Below are 23,906 nucleotides of genomic sequence, written 5' to 3'. Positions count from 1 at the left end.
TTCATCCTCAAGATTTTAGTATTATAGGAATAAATGTTAGATTTTTTTTTTTTTCAAATTTTCATTATCCCCAATGATGACGGTTTGACTTATATTTGCTGTATTTATCAGTTGAGCATGTACTGAACTGAACATCCCGAGGAAGCAGAGCCTGAGATTATGGCAGTGGCCATGCACTTCTCTGAGTATCTGAGGTCAAAGTAGTTACACCAATGGTTCCAAAATTGTGCGCCAACAAGCCCTGGGGTGCTGTGGTAAACTCACAGAGGCAGAATATTTTAAATTTAAGGGAAACACAGCAATGCCTAACATCTGTTGAACATCACCCAAATTATTAGCTTGAGGTAGTTAACGGTATTAACATTAGATTGTGCTATATTCCTATTAGCAATATCTTATCTTTGCAAAGCTGGGTTTTTGGTAGTTGTTATGATAAAAAGAAGTATCTCAAGAAAATCAATGTGAAACAGGAAATGAGGGTGGCAGTGTCTGATTTGATTCGAATGTGTGAGAACAGCAGTAGCATACTTTCCATCAGTAAGCAACTGTCGTTACTTAAGAATTTTAACACCAGGTATGGTGGCTCATGCCTGTAATCCTAGCACTCTGGGAGGCCAAGGTGGGCAGATCACCTGAGGTCAGGAGCTCGAGATCAGTCTGGCCAACATGGCAAAACCCTGTCTCTACTAAGAATACAAAAATCAGCTGAGTGTGGTGGCACGAGCCTGTAATCCCTGCTACTCAGGAGGCTGATGCTGGAGAATCGCTTAAACCCAGGAGGTGGAGGTTGCAGTGAGCTGAGATCACGCCACTGCACTCCAGCCTGGGCGACAAGAGTGCAACTCTGTCTCAAAAAAAAAAAAAAAAAAAAGAAAAGAATTTTTTAAAAATATTATTTTTTCTTCCAGTTTATGAGTATTTTTCCCCCCAAATAGTTGCTGTCATCAGGACTTAAATATCTATCAAATTGTCTGGGCCTAAATTTTTTCTTTTTTTTTGGCCTTGGCCTCCCAAAGTGCTGGGATTACAGGTGTGAGCCACCATGCCTGGCCATGTTTGGGCCTAGCTTTAATATAGATTTAAAAAAAACACACAAATCGGCAAACCGAGTATAAATATTTCATTTTCTTCACTGAGAATCACTTTGGTATAGTGCAAGGAACATGGACTTTGGAATCAGAGGAACTTGGGTTCTGTCAGGGCTCTACCATTTACTAGTTTTGCATTTCATTTTCCTCCTCTGTAAAATGAGGAAAGCAAAGGTCTTATCTCTGAGGGTTATTGTGGAGATGAAATTAGTTGATGATGCATGTAAGGCATTTAGAACGGCACACCGGAAGTGCTAAATAAATACTATCTATAATAATTACCGTTGTTATACTACCACTACAACTACTCCTATTGCTCCTGCTATATCAATGATCTTGGGGAAAAGTTACAAAACCTTTCTGAAGCTCACTTTTTATGGGAGTACCTCTACATCACAAGTTAGTTGTTTTGAACAAATAAGGTAATGAGGTGATACATGCAGCGTTGGGCACAGTGCTTGGTAAGTGCCATTTCCCATGCTCAGTACTTCTGCCAGAGTTAATTTAAAAGTGGTCTTGGCTGGGCACGGTGGCTCATGCCTGTAATCCCAGCACTTTGGGAGGCTGAGGCAGGCAGATCACTGGAGGTCAGGAGTTTAAGACCAGCCTGGCCAATGTGGTAAAACCCTGTCTCTACTAAAAATACAAAAATTAGCTGGGCGTGGTGGTGGGCGCCTGTAATCCCAGCTACTCAGGAGGCTGAGGTAGGAGAATTGCTTGAATCTGGGAGGCAGAGGTTGCAGTGAGCCAAGATCGCGCCACTACACTTCAGCCTGGGCAACAAGAGCAAAACTCCGTCTCAAAAAACAAAAAAGAGAGAGAGAAAAAAAAGTGGTCTCAAAAGAAATACATGTATTTATGAAATATATTTAACTCTCACAACCCAGGAGAAAAATGAGCAAAGAATGTAATAAAATTCTTAAATATGTATTCACTTTCACCCAGCAAGTTTAAGTTTAGAAATTTATCCTATAAGGCCGAGGGTGGTGGCTCACACCTGTAATACCAACACTTTGGGAGGCTGAGGTGGGCAGATCACCTGAGGTCAGGAGTTCGAGACCAGCTGGGACAACATGGTGAAATCCCTGTCTCTACTAAAAATACAAAAATTAGCTGGGCGTGGTAGCACATGCCTGTAGTCCCAGCTACTCTGGAGGCTGAGGAGAGAGAATTGCTTGAACCCGGGAGGCAGAGGTTGCAGTGAGCCAAGATTATGCCACTGCACTCCAGCCTGGGTGACCAAGTGAGGCTTGGTCTTAAAAAAAAAATTATCTTGTATAAATAATTGCAAAAATGCCCAAAGATATTTGTATAGGGATGTTCAACACTGCATTGTTGATAACAGTGAAAAACAATAAACAAGATGTAGTAAGAGGGGACTAGTTTAATAACCATGGAATAACCACACCGTGGAATTCTAGGTAGTCAGGCTATATGTATTCATTGGAATAATTATATCCTATTGTTGACTGAAAAAAATCGGGTCATTATATAATTCCATTTACATTTTAAAAGATGTGCGTTTGGAAAAGGTACATACCAAATACAAGATATTGCCTGCCTCTAATGGGAGAGGATGGATGAGACAAGACAGACTATGGGGTGGTGGGGAGGGGTTTAGCTCCATTGATTGTGTCTTATTTCTTTTTTTTTTTTTTTTTTTTTTTTTTGAGACGGAGTCTAGCTCTGTCGCCCAGGCTGGAATGCAGTGGCCGGATCTCAGCTCACTGCAAGCTCCGCCTCCCAGGTTTACGCCATTCTCCTGCCTCAGCCTCCCGAGTAGCTGGGACTACAGGCGCCCGCCACCGCACCCTGCTAGTTTTTTGTATTTTTAGTAGAGACCAGGTTTCACCGTGTTAGCCAGGATGGTCTCAATCTCCTGACCTTGTGATCCGCCCGTCTCGGCCTCCCAAAGTGCTGGGATTACAAGCTTGAGCCACCGCGCCCGGCCGATTGTGTTTTATTTCTTAACCCAGATGGTGGTATATGACAGCTCATTATTTTCTCCTTTTTATCTTCCTGCATGTTTGAAATATGTGTTACATGCAAGAATGCATGCAGAAATTGGGTCTGAAAGGATACAAAGGAAACCAATAACTAGAGTTATTTTTGGGGCAAAACTATAAGGCATAGTTTGTAAATTTTCTGCCTTGTACACATCTGTATCATTTGAGTTTTACATAATAAGTACTTACCACTTTTATAATAAAAATGAACTAAAATAAAATTGCCAATCTGTATAAACACCTCTATTTTTCTAAAATTATTTAAGGAAAACTGGACCAGAAGTACCACAATAGCAGGAGTAGATTACTATCATGAGACCAAAGATAATAGAATGTCTCTGCAATGGAGCCCAGCTTACTTATTATAAGTCTTTTCAGTCTGGTCACATCATGATAGGTATAGAAAAGCAGGCAGTGAGATATTTCCCCATCTCTTCCAGCTCTGCCAGATTCTTGGTAGTAACCCTCCATAGATTTAGGGAGAGATGCATGAATCACAAATCGCACGTCCGGTTTGTCAATCCCCATTCCAAATGCAATCGTCGCACAGATAACCTGATATAAAAGCAAAAGCTTATTAGATTCATAAAGCACAGACTTGAAGGAACATTTTTAATACCAGATGCTTCTAAAAGCTCTATCATTTGTTTACTTTAAAATGCACACTACATAACAACCTAATATCTTAACTTGGTCCCACTATTTAGTATAACTAATATGAGTTTTTATATTGATAACCTGCAATTCCATTAAAACCCAAGAAGGTAAAGAGAAGCTTAGCATGGCAGGCACTTTCTTGTATGACTCGGCATTCTCGTGTAAGAGAGCCAGAATCAACTGCAGTCAGCCCACGATGTGCTGCCACTGTTCTCTGTTTTTGCTACTGAGGTGTGGGGGGTGTTGCTCACACAGTCATGATATCCAGGTCACTGATCATAAGCAACATGTTGCTCAGGAGCTCCAGGGTGTTCCCAGGGCTCCTCAGAGGTCACTGCTGCTAGTTCCTCCAATGGCTCAGGAACAATGCGTTCTTACCTGCTCCACTGCTTATCATCAGTTTTCCCAATGGCACCAGCTGATCACACACCAACTCCTTCGATTCATCAGCTGATTTAAAGTCAAAGCTTGTACAATTTTAATGGAAACTCATGTGGGTAAAAGTCTGACAGTTACTTATACCAAAAAAAGGAAAAACACCAGGAACTGTGGATCTTAGCCCATACAAATTATTTAGTGGAAGCAAGGTGATAGTTCACTCTCAGGAGCTTGATAAATCCGTTTTCAAGGATATCCATTTCAGTTGCAAATTTAGGAGCTATTTAACCCAGACCAAAATGTTATATCTCCAGGCAAAATTACATTTCACAAATAAAACTGCAAGTTTTTTTTTTTTAGCACTTAAAAAAATGAATTGCTACTGCAAGAACAGTATTTCAAAGGCATCTGAAATATCTGGCAGGCAGACTGAGGCTAATGATATGATTTCAGTAACTGTGAGTACCAGCGGAAGGAACTGCAAGCTCTGGAGTATGTGGACAGTAAAGGGGTACATTTATCAACACCAGGAATGGCGGTGAGTGGCCTGTGCTCTCGGTTAGTCATCCATCTACATTTATGGCACTCCGATCAAAGGCAAATCTCCTTGGAAACAGAAAGACTATTGTAGCTTCTAGTGATGGAGAGCAGGTGGAGAGGCTGCACAGCAAGATGTCAGCCGACAGGTCCGGAAGCATGACCCACAGGGTTCCATGAAGTCCAGGTGCATCTCCCACTATCAGGGCGGGCACAGGGCTGTGAGGCACTGCCTCCAGCCTCCAGGTGAAGATGCAATGCTGCCAACTCTTTCTGAAAGCTCTTATTTCTTGAAATTGGGAAAAGTGGCTTTAATTGTGATTTCCTTTTTTATTTCTGTGCTTTTAAAACTTCAAACCACATCATTCTTTGTGAAGAATAATGGCCAAGTTTTATTCTATCTCATGAATCTAACAAGATCAAGTCTGTCGAGCTGGTGTAGGCTAATATTATATTCTGACTGTAAGGATTAATTAGTCCGAGAGCAGAAATAATTAGATTTTTATAAACCCCTATTTTTAAACCATATTTTTCATCAAAGTTATATGTATATCTCCACTGTAGATTATTTATACTATACATAACAATTTAAAGCACTTGAAAAAAATCATTTTTTTTTTTTTTTTTGAGAGAGTCTCAGTCTGTTGCCCAGGCTGGAATGCAGTGGCGCGATTTTGGCTCACCGCAACCTTCACCTCCAGGGTTCAAGCGATTCTCCTGCCTCAGCCTCGCGAGTAGCTGGGACTACAGGTGTGCACCAGTATGCCAGGCTAATTTTTGTGTTTTTTTGTAGAAACAGGGTTTCACCACATTGCTTGGGCTGGTAGTGAACTCCTAGGCTCAAGTGATCTTCCCACCTTGGCCTCCCAAAGTGCTGGGATTACAGGTGTGAACTACCATGCCTGGCCCTTTCCTGAAAACTTTTTCCTTATCATACATTGTTTTACATGTTTTCTGGTCAGTTCTGTTCCACTGATCTGCCTATAATGTATTGCAAACTAGTGTTCCTGTGTTATTAGTTGTTTTTTTTTTTTTCCAAACTCTTATTTTCACTTGAATATTCTTCCAGGCAAACTTTAGAAAAAGTTTATCAAAGGATGGAGGTGGGGGGGGGTGGACACACTGGCATTTGGGTTAAAATATAAACTAATTTGGGAAGACTGAAATCAGTATTTCAGTGAAGACAAATCAGTGATATATTTCTGAACTTTTTGCATATCTGAAAATGACCTTTCATAATGAGCTGGGTATGAAATTCTTCAGTCCCAGTCTTCCTTCTTCCAATCCTGAAGACAGTCTTCTATTATTTTTGTTATATATTTGTTATGTATTTATTTATAACGCACTTATCTGTTTCAATTATCCTGCTTTCTTGCTTGGGTACACTCACTGTTCTTAGGCTGAATCCTTACCTCCTTTTGTCAACAAAGATAATTTCTACCTCCACCCCATTTTAATCTCTTTTTTCCCTTGCATTCTCAAGTTATTCACTACATCACTGATTCTATTGTCTCCACTGAGTCATTCCATTTGTGTCTTAATATATAATTCTGCTCTTAGTTTTGTTTTTCTTATTTGGATAAACCAAATTTTTCTTTCTTTTTTTTTTTGAGATGGAGTCTCGTTCTGTTTCCTAGGCTGGAGTACAGTGGCATGATCTCAGCTCACTGCAACCTCCGGCTGCTACGTTCAAGTTATTCTCCTGCCTCAGCCTCCTGAGTAGCTGGGACTACAGATGCCCACTACCACATCTGGCTAATTTTTGCATTTTTAGTAGAGAAAGGGTTTCACCATAGTGGCCAGGCTGGTCTCAAACTCCTGATCTCAGGTGATCCGTCCACATTGGCCTCTCAAAGTGCTGGGATTACAGACATGGGCCACTGCACCTGGCCATAAACTGGATTTTTATTTCTCCCTTCATCTCACCCTGTGATCTTCTTATGGAAGTTGTTGCTAGTTCATGTATTTCAAGTCTTCTTATCTCTTTCTCAGGATACTAAACTGATATCCTCTAAAATTTTGTTTTCCCAGAGAAAACAATTTTGAGAGATATTTTTCCTCTGAATCTTCAAAGTAAATACTTTTTCCTACACCAAAACTTTTCATTGGCGTCAAGTAATTATTAGTTGTTTTGCTCAAATTCATCCTTACATTTAGAGGGATCTATCCAAGGCTGGCATTCATCACAATGAGAGATGCCTAAAGTATTCTCAGTATTTCCTCCCCACCCACCTGCGTGATGGAAAATTTCTCATCTCAGAAACAGATGCCCAATATTGTTAGTTACTAGGGAAATGCAAATCAAAACCACAAAGAGGGCCAGGCACGGTGGCTCACACCTGTAATCCCAGCACTTTGGGAGGCTGAGGTGGGCGGATCATGAGGTCAGGAGTTTGCGACCAGCCTGGCTAATATGGTGAAATCCGATCTCTACTAAAAATACAAAAATTAGCTGGGTGTGGTGGCACATGCCTGTAGTCTTGGCTACTTGGGAGGCTGAAGTAGGAAAATTGCTTGAACTGGGAGGTGGAAGTTGCAGTGAGCCAAGATCGCGCCACTGCACTCTAGCCTGGGTGACAGAGCGAGACTCTGTCTCAAAAAAGATAAAAACCCCACAAAGAGATGCCATTTCCCACCCACAAGGATGAACACATTAAAAAAGCTGGACAGTAAAAAATATTGGCGAAGATGTGGAGACACTGGCACCTCATACATTGCTGGTGAGAATGCAGAACTGCAGAGCCACTTGGAAAAGCAGTTTGACAGTTCCTCTAAAAGTTAGAGAGTTGCCATTTGACCCAGCAAGTCCACTCCCAGGTGTCTACCCAAGAGAACTGAAAGCATATGTCCATGGAAAAACTTGTACATGAATGCTCACAAAGCCATTATTCATAGTAGTCAAGAAGCAGAAACACACCGGGGATGGTGGCTACACCTATAATTGCAGCAATTTGGTAGGTTGAGGCAGGAGTATCACTTGAGTCCAGGAGTTCAAGACCAGGCTGGACAACACAGGGAGACCTCGTTTATACAAAAAATAAAAAAATTAGCTGGGCATAGTGGTGCACCTGTGGTCCTAGCAACTTGGGAAATGGAAGGATTGTTTGAGGTATGGTCTGGAGTGAGCAGAGATCATGCCACTGCACTCCAGCTCTGAATGAAAGAGTAAGACCTTGTCTCAAAAAAAAAAAAAAAAAAAAGAAAGAAAGAAAGAAAGAAACAAGCCAAATGTCTAACCAGCTGATGAGCAGATAAACAAACTGTGTTATATCCATATAACAGAATATTATCTGACCATAAAAAGGTATGAAGTACTTATATATGCTAAAATACGGATAAATCTTGAAAAATTTATGCTAAATAAAAGCAAACAGACTAGGCAAGGTGGCTCGTGCCTATAATCCCAGCAATTTGGGAGGCTGAGGCAGGTGGATCACTTGAGGCCACGAGTTCGAGATCAGCCTGGCCAACATGGCAAAATCCTGTCTCCACTAAAAATATTAAATACAAAAATTAGCCGGGCATGGTGGTGTGTGTCTGTAATTCCATCTACTCAGGAGGCTGAGGCAGGAGAATCATTTGAACCTGGGAGGTGGAGGTAGAAGTAAGTCGAGATCCCTCCACTACACTGCAGTCTGGGAGACAGAGTGAAACTCTGTCTCCGGAAAAAAAAAAAAAAGAAAAGTTACAAAGACCACATATTGTATGATTCTATTTACATGCAATGTACAGAGTAATAAACTCTAGAAACGGGTTAGTGGTAGTTAGTAGATTCGTGGTTTCCAGGCATTAGGGGGTGGGGGAAGTGAGTGGGTATGAGGTTTCTTTTTATGGTGATCAAAAATTCTGGAATTAGATAGTGATGATGATTGTACAACTTTGCAAATATAGTAAAAAGTACTAACTTATTTGCTTTGAAAGGATAAATTTTATGACATGTGAATTATATCTCAAGCACTATTTTTTTATGAAAGAAAAAGCAACTTTAGAAGTATCAAAGGAAAATCCGTTTTTAAATTTCAGTCTTATTTTGATGTTTACTACCTTCAAGGTAAAAGTTTGCATTCTACACATGCATGTTTGGTTATATGCTATAAAATATTATTTCTATTATTTGTTTATCTTTAAAAATGTTACCTGACAGCCATCCTGATTAATCCACTTCTGCTGCACTTCATCTCTGGCAGAATCACTGAGGCCAGCATGGTAAGCAAGAGCAGCGAGCCCATCTCTTTGTAATGTGTCGGCCATGGTGTCACATTCTCGCCTGGAGAGGCAGTAAATTATCCCTGAGTCATCTGCCAAGAAACCAAGAGTACTGAGAAACAAGAATTTTTAACATAAACAACAACACAATTTACACTATGTTTTTAGAAGTACATGAACCATAAATAGATCTCCCATAGTGTTCTTATACTGCTGGAAGACCACACACGTGAATAATTCAAGCAAGGAATTCATGTGCACTGGAAATGAGATGTGGCTTTTCATCCTGTTGCTGCTAATGACTCGTGAGTTGGACCTGGACGAACTCTGGGTTCTACTTCACACTAGATACATGTGGGCATCAAAAAGCCACCCTTGGTCGGGCGAGGTGGCTCATGCCTATAATCCCAGCACTTTGGGAGGCCAAGGAGGGCAGATCATTTGAGGTCAGGAGTTCAAGACCAGCGTGGCCAACATGGCGAAACCCTATCTCTATTAAAAATACAAAAAAAATTAGCCAGATGTGGTGGTGGGTGCCTGTAATCCCAGTTAGTCAGGAGGCTGAGGCAGGAGAATCACTTGAACCTAGGAGGCAGAGGTTGCAGAGAGCCAAGATTGTACCACTGTACTCCAGCCTGGAGATAGAGGAGACTCAGCCTCAAAAAAAAAAAAAAAAGCCATCCTTGCAAAACTTCAAACTTTAAAAATCACAAAGATTTTAATAGCAACATTAGGGAAATAAGTAAAGGGAACTGAGAAATAAAATATACTATAACTATCAAAAGTGTTTTCTAAATTTTTAAAAGACATGGGAAAATGCTCATGATATAAAGTAGATTAAGGATAGAAACGTATATAGTATGCTAGTGGAAAAAAATGCATAGAAAAATACTGGAAATTAATAATAACATGATAACAGTGATTTTGCTCATTGAATGATATTTGTCTTTTGTTTCTTCTTTTTGTTGCTTTCTAAATTTTCTTTTTTGTTTTTTGAGACAGTCTTGCTCTGTCGCCCAGGCTGGAGTGCAGTGGCACGATCTCAGCTCACTGCAACCTCTGCCTCCCGGGTTCAAGCAGTTCTTCTGCCTCAGCCTCCAGAATAGCTGGAATTACAGGTGTGTGCCACCATGCCTGGCTAATTTTTGTAGAGGTGGGGTTTCACCATTTTGGCCAGGCTGGTCTTGAAATCCTGACCTCAAGTGATTCACCCACCTTGGCCTCCCAAAATGCTGAGATTACAGGTGTGAGCCACAGTGCCTGGCCATCTAAATTTTCTTTAATAAGCATGTATTATATTTATTATTGTGTGTGTGTGTGTGTGTGTGTGTGTGTGTGTGTGTGTGTTTTTGAGACGGAGTCTTACCCTATCACCCAGGCTGGAGTGCAGTGGCATGATCTCGGCTCACTGCAACCTCTGCCTCCCAGGTTCATGCCATTCTCTCGCCTCAGCCGAGTAGCTGGGACAACAGGGGCCCGCCACTACACCCGGTTAATTTTTTTGTACTTTTAGTACAGACGGGGTTTTACTGTGTTAACCAGGTTGGTCTCGATCTCCTGACCTCGTGATCCTCCCATCTTGGCCTCCCAAAGTGCTGGGATTACAGGCGTGAGCCACCACGCCTGGCCATGTGTGTTGTTTTTGGAAATGGAAATTAAAAGATATTAAAGGAAAAGTCATCTCTCTGTGACTGAGCCAAAGGTCTAGATATACACGTGAAGCTATTGACATTAGCTGCCTGGGAGAGGTGGGCCTGAGCAGGGAAATCACTGACTTTTTCTTGGTGGATCTCTACTGACTGATTTGTCCACACAAACATGTATATTAATTTCTAAAAAATAAAATAGAAATACCAAAAATATTCTCCATGGAAAAGTGGAAAGGAGGTTACATGGAAAACTACTATGAATTCAGAATCTCATTTTAGTTAATAAAACTCAAAGGCAGGCAGGCTTGGGACAAGGAACTAAAACAAAAAGCTGTATAATTCAAACACTGATTGAAGCCTCAGGAAAGACATTGAAACCAAAAGTTATAATACACGTGTGCAGGAGGGAGTATTTAATATATTTTTGTTAGAATTTCTTGTTATCAAACCAAATGAGATTTTACAATTTCCAGAATTGAGAGAGTTGCAATAGTCTGCTCTATAAATAGCAAGTTAGCGCTGTCATAATGCAAAAAGGAATGTTTAATATGCAATTTTACATATCCTATTGTGGTACTAAAAAGACATTTATTTGTTACTTCTAGACAGTTAATCACATGGCTGTACTCACATGGGTAGTGTTTTCTGATCCATTCTAGGCAGTCAAATGCCACCTTTTTAGGCTTTTTCGGTAATACATAGTATTTCAGATTATGTCTGTTAAAGCTCATGCTAAACCTAAAAAAGTCCCAAACATAAAATTTAGTTATTATGAGAAAGTATAACTTTCGGTATTGTTATAGACTACATGTGTCCCCCTAAAATCCTAACCCCCAACGTGACAGTATTAGGAGTTAGAGCCTTTGGGAGATAATTAGGTCATGAGAGGTGGAGTTATGAATGAGGTAAGTGCTCAAAAATAAGCAGAGACCTCGCTGGCTCTCCCCACCCTCATATGTGAGTATACAAAGAGAATACTGCCATTTACTAACCAGGAAGAGGGACCTCATCTGACATGGGATCTGTCAGCATCTTGATCTTGGACTTCCTGGCTTTCAGAACCATGAGAAATAAATTTTTGTTTGAGCCACCCAGTCTACAGTATTCTGTCATAGCAGCCCAAGCTAATATCAAGTAGTTTTTTTTATTTTTTTGAGACAGTCTCACTCTGTCACCCAGGCTAGAGTACAGTGGCGTGATCTTGGCTCACTACAACCTCTGCCTTCTGGGTTCAAGCCATTCTCCTGCCTCAGCCTCCCAAGGAGCTGGGATTACGGATGCCCGCCATCGCGCCCGGTTAATTTTTGTATTTTTAGTAGAGACAGAGTTTCACTATGTTGGCCAGGCTGGTCTCAAACTCCTGACCTCAAGCAATCCACCCGCCTCAGCTTCCCAAAGTGCTGGGATTACAGGCATGAGCCACCAGGCCCAGCCTATCAAGTAGTCTTCAGTTGAATACTGTCATTAGCAGCTTACATAATAGAACACTGAAATGGAAGTTAGGCTAAGGGTTAAAGAAAAGAATGGTGATAAAGAGGGAATGTTTATGGGACTAGATGACAAAAAATTAGGATTGTAGAAGAGAAAACACATAGAAAAGACAAAGTAAGCAGGAGCCCAGTCTCTTGACTCCAAGATGAGGCTGACTATAAGCAGAGATGGTTAGAATATTATTTAAAATATTAAGGAACTCATACAGGAAATATACATTTTTTTTTTTTTTTGAAACGGAGTCTCGCTCTTTGGCCCAGGCTGGAGTGCAGTGGGGCGATCTTGGCTCACTGCAAGTTCCACCTCCCGGGTTGAAGCCATCCTCCCGCCTCAGCCTCCCAAGTAGCTGGGACTACAGGCGCCCACCACCACACCTGGCTAATTTTTTATTTTTAGTAGAGACGGGGTTTCACTGTGTTAGCCAGGATGGTCTTGATCTCCTGACCTCGTGATCCACCCGCCTTGGCCTCCCAAAGTGCTGGGATTACAGGCGTGAGCCAACGTGCCCGGCTGGAAATATGCGTATTTTTAGGCCATCAATATTCCCAAATTTTGACCAGGTACTCAAGCTTATCCAACCTGCAGCCCACAGGCCACATGCAGCCCAGGGTAGTTTTGAATGTGGCCCAACACAAATTCATAAGCTCCCTTAAAACAGTGAGATTTTTTGCAATTTTTAAATAAAGCTCATCAGCTATTGTTACTGTTAGTATATTATTATTATTTTTTTGAGAGGGAGTCTTGCACTTGTCACCCAGGCTGGACTGCAAGGGTGCAATCTCAGCTCACTACGACCTCCATCTCCTGGATTCAAGCACTTCTCCTGCCTCAGCCTCCTGAGTAGCTGGGATTACAGGTGCCCGCCACCACGCCCAGCTAATTTTTGTTATTTTTAGTAGAGACAGGGTTTCACCATGTTGGCCAGACTGGTCTCGAACTCCTGACCTCAGGTGATCTGCCCACCTCGGCCTCTCAAAGTGCTGGAATTACAGGTGTGAGCCACCGCACCCAGCCAGTTAGTGTATTTTATGTGTGGTCCAAGACAATCCTTCTTCTTCCAATATGGCCCAGGGAAGCCAAAAGATTGGACACCCCTGGGATATATAAAGAGCTAACTACAGGACAGCAGAAGTTGCTAAAGCCCTACTGATCATAGTCACTTTATTTTTGTTCTTGACCCCAAATAAAATGTGGCTAACTCTGAGACAGATGGGCTCCTCCTCTTCCTCTGATCTACTATTCTTGTCCCATTTCCTCCCTCCCACTTCCTCAGTGAGCTTGTTCTCTCCATTATCTCCTCTTTTGTATTTTCAGTCTGTTCTGTGAATTTTTCTTCTGTCTCTGAATATGTTCTAGGACCACCCTTTCCAACAAAAGCCTCTGTTGATCTATCTTCTAATCAACCTCTCTCTTTTCCTCCAATGGCAAGTTTCTCAGAAGATACTTATGTTCCCAACCAACTAACTACACATTCAATTTCAATTATCATTATTTTCTATTCTCAATTTTGCTTCTACCATTCTACCAATTTTTTTCCCAAGGCTTTTAAAACTAAAGAAAGGTGACAGAATTGTTATAGGGTCCTGCCCTCCAGGTACCTCCACTGCTCCACATTTCAACTATATCCAACCCACAGGAGGAGAGAGAACACTGTGGAACATGGTAAGGATAGAGCACAAAGACATCTCCATGCCTGGGTAGACAGAAGAAAAGATCATAAACTGCAGTAACCTGTGTCGCGGGGGCTGCCTATATACAGGATCAGAGGAAGAAAAGATGAGGAATAAAACCACTGGCTTTCTGTTTTTGCATCTAAATCCAACTAGATGGGCCCACACAATAGGCAGCAGTGATCTTGCTGCATTTGGTATATGCAAAGATGGGTCTTCTTTCAGACTTCACTCTCTCTGGCCTCTCTGTATTCTACTAATTTTTTTTTTTTTTTTTTTTTTTGACAGTCTCACTCTGTCCCCCAGGCTGGGGTGCAGTGGCATGATCTCGGCTCACTGCAACCTCTGCCTCCCAGGTTCAAGCAATTCTCCTGCCTCAGCCTCCTGAGCGGCTGGGACGACAGGCACTCACCACCACGCCCATCTAATATTTCATATTTTTAGTAGAAATGGGGTTTCACCATGGTGGTCAGGCTGGTCTTGAACTCTTGACCTCAGGTGATCCTCCTGCCTCAGCCTCCCAAAGTGCTGGGATTACAGTTGTGAGCCACCGCGCCTGGCCTGTATTCTACATTGTTGGCTACCCTTACTGAAAATTCTCTATTATGTCTTACAACTTTATATTCCCATGGGATTTTCTCCCTTGCATCTCTGGTTTCTCCACTTCCACCTCTTCTTCCTTTGCTCACTCCTTAAGTGAGAATCACCCCACAGACATCTGGCTCTCTTCTCTTCTCTTCCATCATCTCCTTCAGCACTCTCACTTCCTTAAACAGCACCCAAATTTCAGTCCCATGTGTCCCAGCTTTTGCCCTCACCTTAGACCTCTTTTCAGAGTTCTAAACCACATTTCAATATCTTTTTAGACCAGTGGTCTAAAATTGGGAAGCATACATTCCTAGGGGTTCACAAAGACTTTCTGTGTATACATGAGCAAAGATAGTCTTAAACAAATTCAGACCCTCAATTTTCGCATCCCTTGGTTTCCCACGGGGGATTGGTTCTAGGGCCTCCTCGGATACATAAATCCAAGGATGCTCAAGTCCCTGATATAAAATGGTGTAGTATATGTATATAACCTATGCACATCCTCCTGTATATTTTAAACCATCTCTAGATTACTTATAATACTCAATACAATGTATTAAATAAATGCCATCTAAATAGTTGCTACACTGTACTGTCAGTAATTATGTAACATTTTTCTTCTGTCATGGCGGCAGGATACAGCAGAGTATGCCTACACATCACTTCATTCATGTGGACGCAGCATAGCACTTGGTGCTCAGCAAATTCAAATCTTGCATTTTGAAATTTTCAGAAACTATTTTTCTTTCAAATGTGTTTGATATACAGTTGGGTGAATCTGCAGATGTAGAAACTGTGGATACGAAGGGCTGGCTGTCCTTTTCCCTAAGACTCATCTGAGAATGCTCCCAGACAAGACATCCTGGTCAGGGGCAGTGGCTCACATCAATAATCTCAACATTTTGGAAGGCAAAGGCAGGAGGATCACTTGTGCGCAGGAGTTAAAGACCAGTTGGGCAATAAAGTGAGACTCCTGTCTCTATTAAAAAAAAAAAAGACATCCTGGCTGGGCGCGCTAGCTCACGCCTGTAATCCCAGCACTTTGGGAGGCCAAGGCGGGCGGATGACAAGATCAGGAGTTCGAAACCAGCCTAACCAACATGGTGAAACCCTGTCTCTACTAAAAATACAAAAACTAGCCAGGCATGGTGGTACATGCCTATAATCCCAGCTACTTAGGAGGCTGAGGCAGGAGAATCCCTTGAACCCGAGAGGCGGAGGTTGCAGTGAGCCGACATCACGCCACTGCATTCCAGCCTGGGCAACAGAGCGAGACTCTGTCTAAAAAGAAAGAAAAAAAAAAAGACATCCTGCTTGTTTCACCTTTCCCATTTTTCCCCTTTACAATTGTCTCACTTTCTGAAAACAAACAAACCAATCCTACTTTTCATCCATTCTGAATTTTACCACTGTGCACTGTTCCAGGATGTAAAAACCTCCAGGACACCAAACAAAGGAAATTGAAATATAGTATGGGTGTAGGTGAAATTTTCTTTAATTAAAGCACTAGAAATCCTTGGTAGGAGGGCCTCATATCTTTAGGTGTTTTACTTATTTCTGTTAAGGGTGAAGAGTAACTAGGAACAAAGTATTTTGGCCCTTATTAGGATGTTCTGAATTCAGATATACTGAGAATAAGGCGTTGGGAATGAAGATGGCCTTCACTTCATGATGTTGTTTCTTTCATCTCTATAATCACAGAATGCATTACCCTGAAAGTCTTTGAGACTACCATTAAAAAACACTTTGATACTACTTCTCTTATGACAGCATTTCTTTGCAAAAAACACCTAGAGTCCTTTTAGTGCTTGAAAAGGAAGAATGTATAGCAGACTGTGGCAAAAAAAGGTAGTAGATTTAAGAACTGTCTAGGAATACAAATGATAAAATCTTAAAATTTATTTGACTCGATTTGGAAATGGTGCATGAGTCTCCCCACCAATAGGAATGCTATTGTGATTAGGCACAACAATGGCCTTATTGCTTTTTCCCACATTAAAAAAATATACTTTATTTTCAGAAAAGTGTTTTATTAATTTAAAAAAATCTTTGGGTCAAAAAGAGAGACAAAAACAAGTATTGGGGAGGATATGAAAAAAGTGGAACCCTCGTACATCACTAGTGAAAATGTAAAATGGCATAGCCACTTTGGAAAACAGTGTGACAGTTCTTTAAAAGGTTAAACATAGGCCAGGCACGGTGGCTTATGCCTGTAATTCCAGCACTTTGGGAGGCCGAGGCGGGCGGATCACGAGGTCAGGAGTTTGAGACCAGCCTGGCCAATATGGGGAAACCCCCATCTCTACTAAAAACACAAAAATTAGCCGGGTGTGGTGGTGCACACCTGTAGTACCAGCTACTCAGGAGGCTGAGGCAGAAGAATCACTTGAACTGGGGAGGCGGAGGTTGTGGTAAGCCAAGATTGCACCACTGCACTCCAGCCTGGGTTAGAGTGAGACTCCGTCTCAAAAAAAGAAAAAAAGAAAAGGTTAAACATCGAGTTACTATATGACCCAATAATTTCACTCCTGGTGTATATACCTAAGAGAAATGAAAACATATGTCCACACAAAAATTTATACATGTATGATTATACCAGCATTATTCATAATAGTAAAAAATAAAAATGGAAATAACCCAATATCAACTGATGAATAAATAAAATGTCATATACATATACAATGGAATATTATTCACCAATAAACCATGAAAACATTATATTAAGTAGACAGTCACAAAAGATCACATATTGGATGATTCTGATTCTGTTTACACAAGATACCCAGAGTAGGCAAATCTATACATAGAAAGTAGATTAGTGGTTGCCTAGGGCTGGCAGGGTGGAGATGTGAGGGGAAAAGGAGATTGAACTGTAATGGGTTTGGGTGTTTTTGGAGGGTGATGAAATGTTCTAAAACTCTGGCAATGGTTGTACAATTCTGAATATACTAAAAACTTTGAATTGTACTTTTTAAATATGGGAATTGTATGGTACGTGGGTTATACCACAACAAAGCTGTTACTAAAAACATCTGGCATATGATCTGAATTTCTTAAAATTTGTAGACACAATTGAAAAAGCTCAGAACTGTTTACCAGTTAATTTAGTCAAACGAATTACTTTTACTAAAAATAATAAAAATGACATGAGATTAGAACATAAAGTTGGATCACAAATCCAATTAAAACCAAGACAACTATCTCTTCTGCAAAAGGACTGTGGATAACTAACTAAAAGCAATATTTACACAATTTGTTATAATGAAAAAGTTAATAGACCCTTGGAGTTTATTACATGTAACAAATCTTACTCTGCCTGTTGGAAAATAAGACGTTTGGAATTACCAAATATCTAGTTACAGACAGTTCCCATCAACTGATGAATGGATAAATAAAATGCAAAACACTCATACACTGGAATATTATTCAGCTATAAAAATGAATGAAGTACTGACCAATGCACCAACATGGATGACCCTTGAAAACTATGCTCAGTGAAAGAAGCCAGGCACAAACAAGAGGGAGAGGATGGGGAGCAGCTGCTAATGGATACCAGGTTTCTTGCTGGGGTGATAAAAATGCCCTAAACTTAGATATTGGGGATGGTTGTACAATTCTGTGAAAATAGCAGCTGCTCCCCATCCTCTCAACTTAGATATTGGGGATGGTTGTACAATTCTGTGAAAATACAGGAAAAAACCAACCTACTAAATTGTACTCTTTAAATGGATGAATTTTATAGTGTGTGAATTACATTTTAATAAAGTTTTCTTAAAAGTTAGATTCTATTGTTTCTTGTCTAAGGTTCTGCTGGATATTACCATTAAAATGGTAAATATTATCATGTTTGAGGTGTCAAACTCATGTCTTTCCAAAGTGTTGTGTGAGGAAACAAAGTCAACTAGAGCTCAGCTTGCTGCTTTTGGAATTGACAATAGTTGTCATGTGATGTTTACTAAATAGTTAATGCAAATTGAAAAATGAGGCCAGGTGCAGTGGCTCACGCCTAATCCCAGCATTTTGGCAGGCAGAGGCGGGCAGATCACCTGAGGTCAGGAGTTCAAGACCAGCCTGCCCAACATGGCAAAACTCCGTCTCTACCAGAAACACAAAAAATTAGTTGGGCGTGGTAGCAGGAGCCTGTAATCCCAGCTACTCGGGAGGCTGAGACAGGAGAATCACTTGAACCCAGGAGGTGGAGGTTGTAGTGAGCCACTGCACTCCAGCCTTGGTGATAAGAGCAAAACTCCATCCTCCCCTCCCCCCACTCAAAAGAAAAGAAAAATGAAGTCAGCCAGGCATGGTGGTATGTGCCTGTAGTCCCAGCTACTCAGGAGGCTAGGGCAGGAAGATCACTTAAGCCCAGGAGTTCAAGACCAGCCTGGGCAACATAGTGAGAGTAAGACCTCATCTCCAAAACAAAAACAAAAACAAAAACAAAACAAAACAAAACCCACAAAGAAAAGTCTAATTTAGCAGTAAAGACTGGCTTTACCAATTAGGTTATATGGCAGTCATTTCCCAATTTTGGAAAGAGCTAATCTATAGCCACAAAGTTTTGACAAAACTGTATTTAAAAGTATATCACACAATATGGTTGGAAATGGTGGTCCACGCCTGTAATCCCAGTACTTTGGGAGGCTGGGGCAGGCAGATCCCTTGAGCTCAGGAGTTTGAGACCAGTCTGGGCAAGATGGTGAAACTCTGTCTCTACGAAAAAACAATACAGACAAACAAACAAACAAAAACCATAAAAATTAACCAGTTATGGTGGTGCACGCCTGTAGTCCCGGCTACTCGGGTGGTTGAGGCAGGAGGAGAAATTGAGCCTGGGAGGTGGAGGTTGCAGTGAGCTGAGATCGCACCACTGTACTCACTCCATTCTGGGTGACAGACTGGGACCCCTTCTCAAAAACCAACAACAAAAAAGTTATTAGAGAAGAACATCACACAATAAAATATTTTGTCAAAAATATCATATTGGAAAGGTATAATGAAACTAACAGTATTCTGATTTCTCCAACTCTTCCATACATGTTGGATACAGGGAACAGGATTCTTGTTGAAAGAATAATAAGACTACTTAATAGTCATTAGGTAAGTATTGGTAAAGCTTTTTTTAGGGTATTTTTCCTAGAAAAAAATAAAGTGAATAACCATTGATCTTGCTTATTTTCCCAGTCAGAGAGTTTCCAATTCTTTGCTTACCACAAATTTGAAGGACCTAATTGAATTAGGTTGACAGATAATTAAAAATAATTTTTGATGATGGATCATTATGTAATCTTGGCATATATGTCAGAAGGAATTCAAATAATTGTTACAGCTACAAAAAATGCCTTCCATTCTCATCTACATGTTTATGTATGCAATGTTTCTTAGTGCTTACATCCATAAAAATAAGAAATATGAACAGACCCAATTCATCCAGACATGTGAACTAACTGAACAACAAAAAGTCCTAGCTGGGTGTGGTGGTACTCACCTGTAGTCCCCACTATTTAGAAGATTAAGGTGGGAGGATCACTTGAGGCCAGAAATTCTAGACTAACCCCAACCCCAACAATATAAGGAGACCTCATCTCTTAAACAAACTAAAGGCCTATCTCATTAAGAGATCCATTCTCAATCAAAATGTTTGCTTATGGCTGGGTGTGGTGGCTCACGTAATCCCAGCATTTTGGGAGGCTGGGGCAGGCGGATCACCTGAGGTTAGGAGTTTGAGACCAGCCTGGCCAACACGGTGAAACCCTGTCTCTAATAAAAATACAAAAATTAGCCGGGCATGGTGGCAAGTGCCTGTAGTCCCAGCTACTCGGGAGGCTGAGGCAGGAGAATCACTTGAACTCGGGAGGTGGAGGTTGTAGAGATCGTGTCATTGCACTCCAGCCTGGGCAACAAGAACCAAACTCAGTCTAAAACATATATATATATATGTATGTATGTATGCAGGAGGTACACAGTTTTCCAGGGTTCTTTCAGGAGGTACATGTGACCAAAGAAGATTGAAGATAGCTATCTCGGTCATCCACTCATCCCTTAAACATCCCAGGCACCATGCATCTAAAATCAAATTTATTACTCATCTTACTTCCTCCATTTCCATTTACGGTCAATGGTACTAGTCACCTGCCCCAGGAACTACTATAAACTTCAACCATATCCACTTTTCTCATTCCATTTAGTTGCCATTCCTGCCCTCTCTCTTGACTCCATTTCTTCCTTCCACTTCTGCTGTTACCACCAGCATCAGCTCTCCTCAATTACTGCAACAGGTTCCTGAAGGGCTGCTCTACCTCTAACTTTCTGTTCTCCCACTCATCCTCTCCTCTATTCTCTTGCCAGGGTTATCATTCATCCACACAGTTCAGATCAAGCCACTTCCCAGGTTAAAGTGCCAAAAGAATAAAGTCCAAACATTTTGCCATCGTTATATGCAAGGCCCTCCATGATCTGGTCTCAAGACACCTTGTCAGGGTCATCCCTTCTCTATGTTTCTCCACTTATCCAATGGATTATTCACCATTCCTTGGGCGTGACCTGTACTTTTTTTTTTGGCTGGAGTGTAGTGGTGTGATCTTGGCTCACTGCAACCTCCGCCTCCCAGTTTCAAGCAATTCTCTTGTCTCAGCCTCCCGAGTAGCTGCAACTATAGGTGCATGCCATCACGCCCGGCTAATTTTTGTAGTTTTAGTAGAGATGGGGTTTCACCATGTTGGCCAGGCTAGTCTCCAGCTCCTGACCTCAGGTGATCCACCCGCCTCAGCCACCCAAAGTGCTGGGATTACAGGCGTGAGCCACCGAGCCTGGCCTGACCAGTATTTTTATAACAGAAACGTCAGCCCTGAATTTTCACTCTTTGCCTGCTAAAATGCCATTCACCTACCACTTCATATAGCTGTAATTAAAAAAAGACGGTAACAAATGTTGATGAGCATGTGGAAAAACTGCAACCCCCATACACTGCTGAAGGTAATATAAAATGATAGAGGCAGCCGGGCGCGGTGACTCACACCTGTAATCCCAGCATTTTGGGAGGTCGAGACAGGTGGATCACCTGAGGTCAGGAGTTTGAGAACAGCCTGGCCAACATGGTAGAACCCCGTCTCTACTAAAAATACAAAATTAGCCAGGTGTGGTGACACGTGCCTGTACTCCCAGCTTCTCGGGAGGCTAAGGCAGGAGAATCGCTTGAACCCAGGAGGTGGAGGTTGCAGTGAGCCAAGATTGTGTCACTGTACTCCAGCCTGGGTGACAGAGTGAGACTCCATTTCAAAAAAAAAAAACAAAAGATGGAGGCACTTTGAAAAATAGTTTAGCAGTCCTTGAAAAGGTTAATCGTACAGTTACCACAGACCCAGCAACCCAAGAGAAATAAAACTTATGACCACAGAACAACTTCTACACAAATGTTCACAGCAGCATTATTCAAAAAAACCAAAAAATTGAAACAGCTTGAACATCCATCAAATGATGAATGGGTAAATAAAACAGAGAGTAGGATCCATAAAATGGAGTATTATTTGAAAATTGAAAGGAATGAAATACTGGAACAGGCTACAACATGGAGGAACCTTAAAAACATGCTCAGTGAAATAAGTCAGTCACAAAAGGTCACATGTTATGTGATTCCATTTAATTCCATTTATATGAAATGTACAGAATAGGTGCAAATCTACGGAGACAGAAAGTAGATGAGGGGTTGCCTAGGAATGGAGGAGTGAGAAAGTAGGAATTGACTGCTACTGGGTGTGCTCTCCCTTTCAATGGAGACGAACATGTTCTAAAATTAGATAATGGTGATGGCTGCACAACCCTATAAACAAACTAAAAAAAAGGCCACTGAAGTGTCAACTTTAGGTGAATTTTATGATATGTAAACTGTATCTCAATACAGCTGTTTAAGCTTTTGTTGTTGTTTGTTTGTTTTTGAGATGGAGTCTTGCTCTATCACCCAGGCTGCAGTGCAGTAGCATGATCTTGGATCATTGCAACCTCCACCTCCCAGGTACAACTAATTTTCCTGCCTCAGCCTCCCAAGTAGCTGGCATTACAGATGCCCACCACCACACCTGGTTAATTTTTATATTTTTAGTAGAGATGGGGTTTCAACATGTTGGCCAGGCTGGTCTTGAACTCCTGACCTCAGGTGATCTGTCTGCCTTGGACTCCCAAAGTGCTGGGATTACAGGTGCACAGGTGTGAGCCACTGCGCTAGGCTGCTGTTCACACTTTTATTTATTTATTTATTTATTTTTTAGACAGAGTCTCACTCTTGTTGCCCAGGATGGGGTGCAGTGGTACAATCTCGGCTCACTGCAACCTCCAACTCCCAGGTTCAAGCAATTCTCCCGCCTCAGCCTCCCCAGTAGCTGGGATTACAGGCATGCACCACCAGGCCTGGCTAGTTTTGTATTTTTAGTAGAGACAGGGTTTCTTCTTGTTGGTCAGGCTGGTCTTGAATTCCTGACCTCAGGTGATCCACCCACCTCGGCCTCCCAAAGTGCTGGGATTACAGGCGTGAGCCACCACGCCCAGCCTACGCTTTTAAATAAACTACTCCTCCTACAATGCCCAGTTCCTTTATGAAATTTGATCTGACCCCTCCTCATAACAGCTGTTACTGGGGGTTCTAGCTTATCTTGTCTTCTTCAGTTCCTGTAGTTGTAATTTACATCTCAAATCACTGCTTTCTTCTTTCTGCAATTTGACCTAGTATTTAAAGGATTCTGAAACCAGCTTTCTGGGGTTTTAAGTTCTCACTCCAACTCTTGCTAGGCATATGAAGTTATGTAGTCTCTTTGTGCCTCAATTTCCTCACCTGTAGAATGAGGAAAACAGGAATACCTACCTTGCTTCTGTGTGGACAAGGGGATTAATACACATAAAATGACAACAGTGCCTGGCACACTGAGTAGGCTGGATATGTAAGTGTTAGCTATTATTATTGTTCTACTATAGTTAACTCTATATGCCTGTCTCTTTGCTCTCTTCCAGTTCATATTTGAAGGCCCTAAGGAAATGGAATATAGCCTTTCTTATGTGCCTTGTATTTCCCAAAGAGGAAGAATATTATTATAGACTGGCAGGAGGAGAGCAGCACAGGGGCTGTGGCTTCAACCTTAAGAATACCTGACTTCACCAGGGTCACGACATGGCAGCAGTTGAGCAAATTTAATCCAAACCAGGGGCCTACTGGCAGAAGAGATCAGGAAACAGAGTCCCAGAAAGTGTTCCTTAAAATTTCCTACTTCTAAATGCAGGGAAGGGCCAAACACATTAAGGAGTCAACAGACATACCTAAATTTTTACATTTACCCAAATTCCTCCATGTTTTTCATTTACTGATTATTACTGAGTACCAATTATGTACCAAGTGCTGGAAACTGGAAATCCACAACCTTGCTTTCCCAGGCAGATCTCTTCTCCACAGTACTAAGAAAAGAGATTCAAGGTGCCTGCCCCTAAATAAATAAATAAATATGTGCACTGTTTACTCAAACATAAATCACAAATCCTATACTTACAAAAAGTCATTCAAAAGGAAAAGAAATTTTTTTATCATTTAACTATGGGCATTCGCCATTAATGTAACTGATCCAAAAGAACAGTAGATTGCATCTGGCATAAGCAGAC

The 23,906-nt window shown here is 41.3% G+C and overlaps 1 protein-coding gene across 3 annotated transcripts in view; it reads right to left on the bottom strand.

Annotated features, from left to right (window-relative positions):
- The window catches only part of BLM (BLM RecQ like helicase), a 115,318-nt gene that overhangs the window by 24,443 nt on the left and 66,969 nt on the right, over nucleotides 1–23,906 (bottom strand). For all 3 annotated transcript variants that reach the window (XM_007990458.3, XM_037987659.2, XM_073013000.1), the window contains 3 exons: nucleotides 11,153–11,259; nucleotides 8,804–8,964; nucleotides 3,454–3,649 (listed from right to left, as the gene is read on the bottom strand). In XM_007990458.3, the coding sequence (XP_007988649.3) occupies nucleotides 3,454–3,649; nucleotides 8,804–8,964; nucleotides 11,153–11,259 (464 nt within the window). The remainder of the gene's footprint in view (nucleotides 1–3,453; nucleotides 3,650–8,803; nucleotides 8,965–11,152; nucleotides 11,260–23,906) is intronic.

Source organism: Chlorocebus sabaeus, chromosome 29, assembly GCF_047675955.1.
Source record: "Chlorocebus sabaeus isolate Y175 chromosome 29, mChlSab1.0.hap1, whole genome shotgun sequence".
Taxonomy (NCBI): Eukaryota; Metazoa; Chordata; class Mammalia; order Primates; family Cercopithecidae; genus Chlorocebus; species Chlorocebus sabaeus.
Note: the sequence above shows the minus strand (reverse complement) of the source record. Positions and strands in the feature narration are given on the sequence as shown.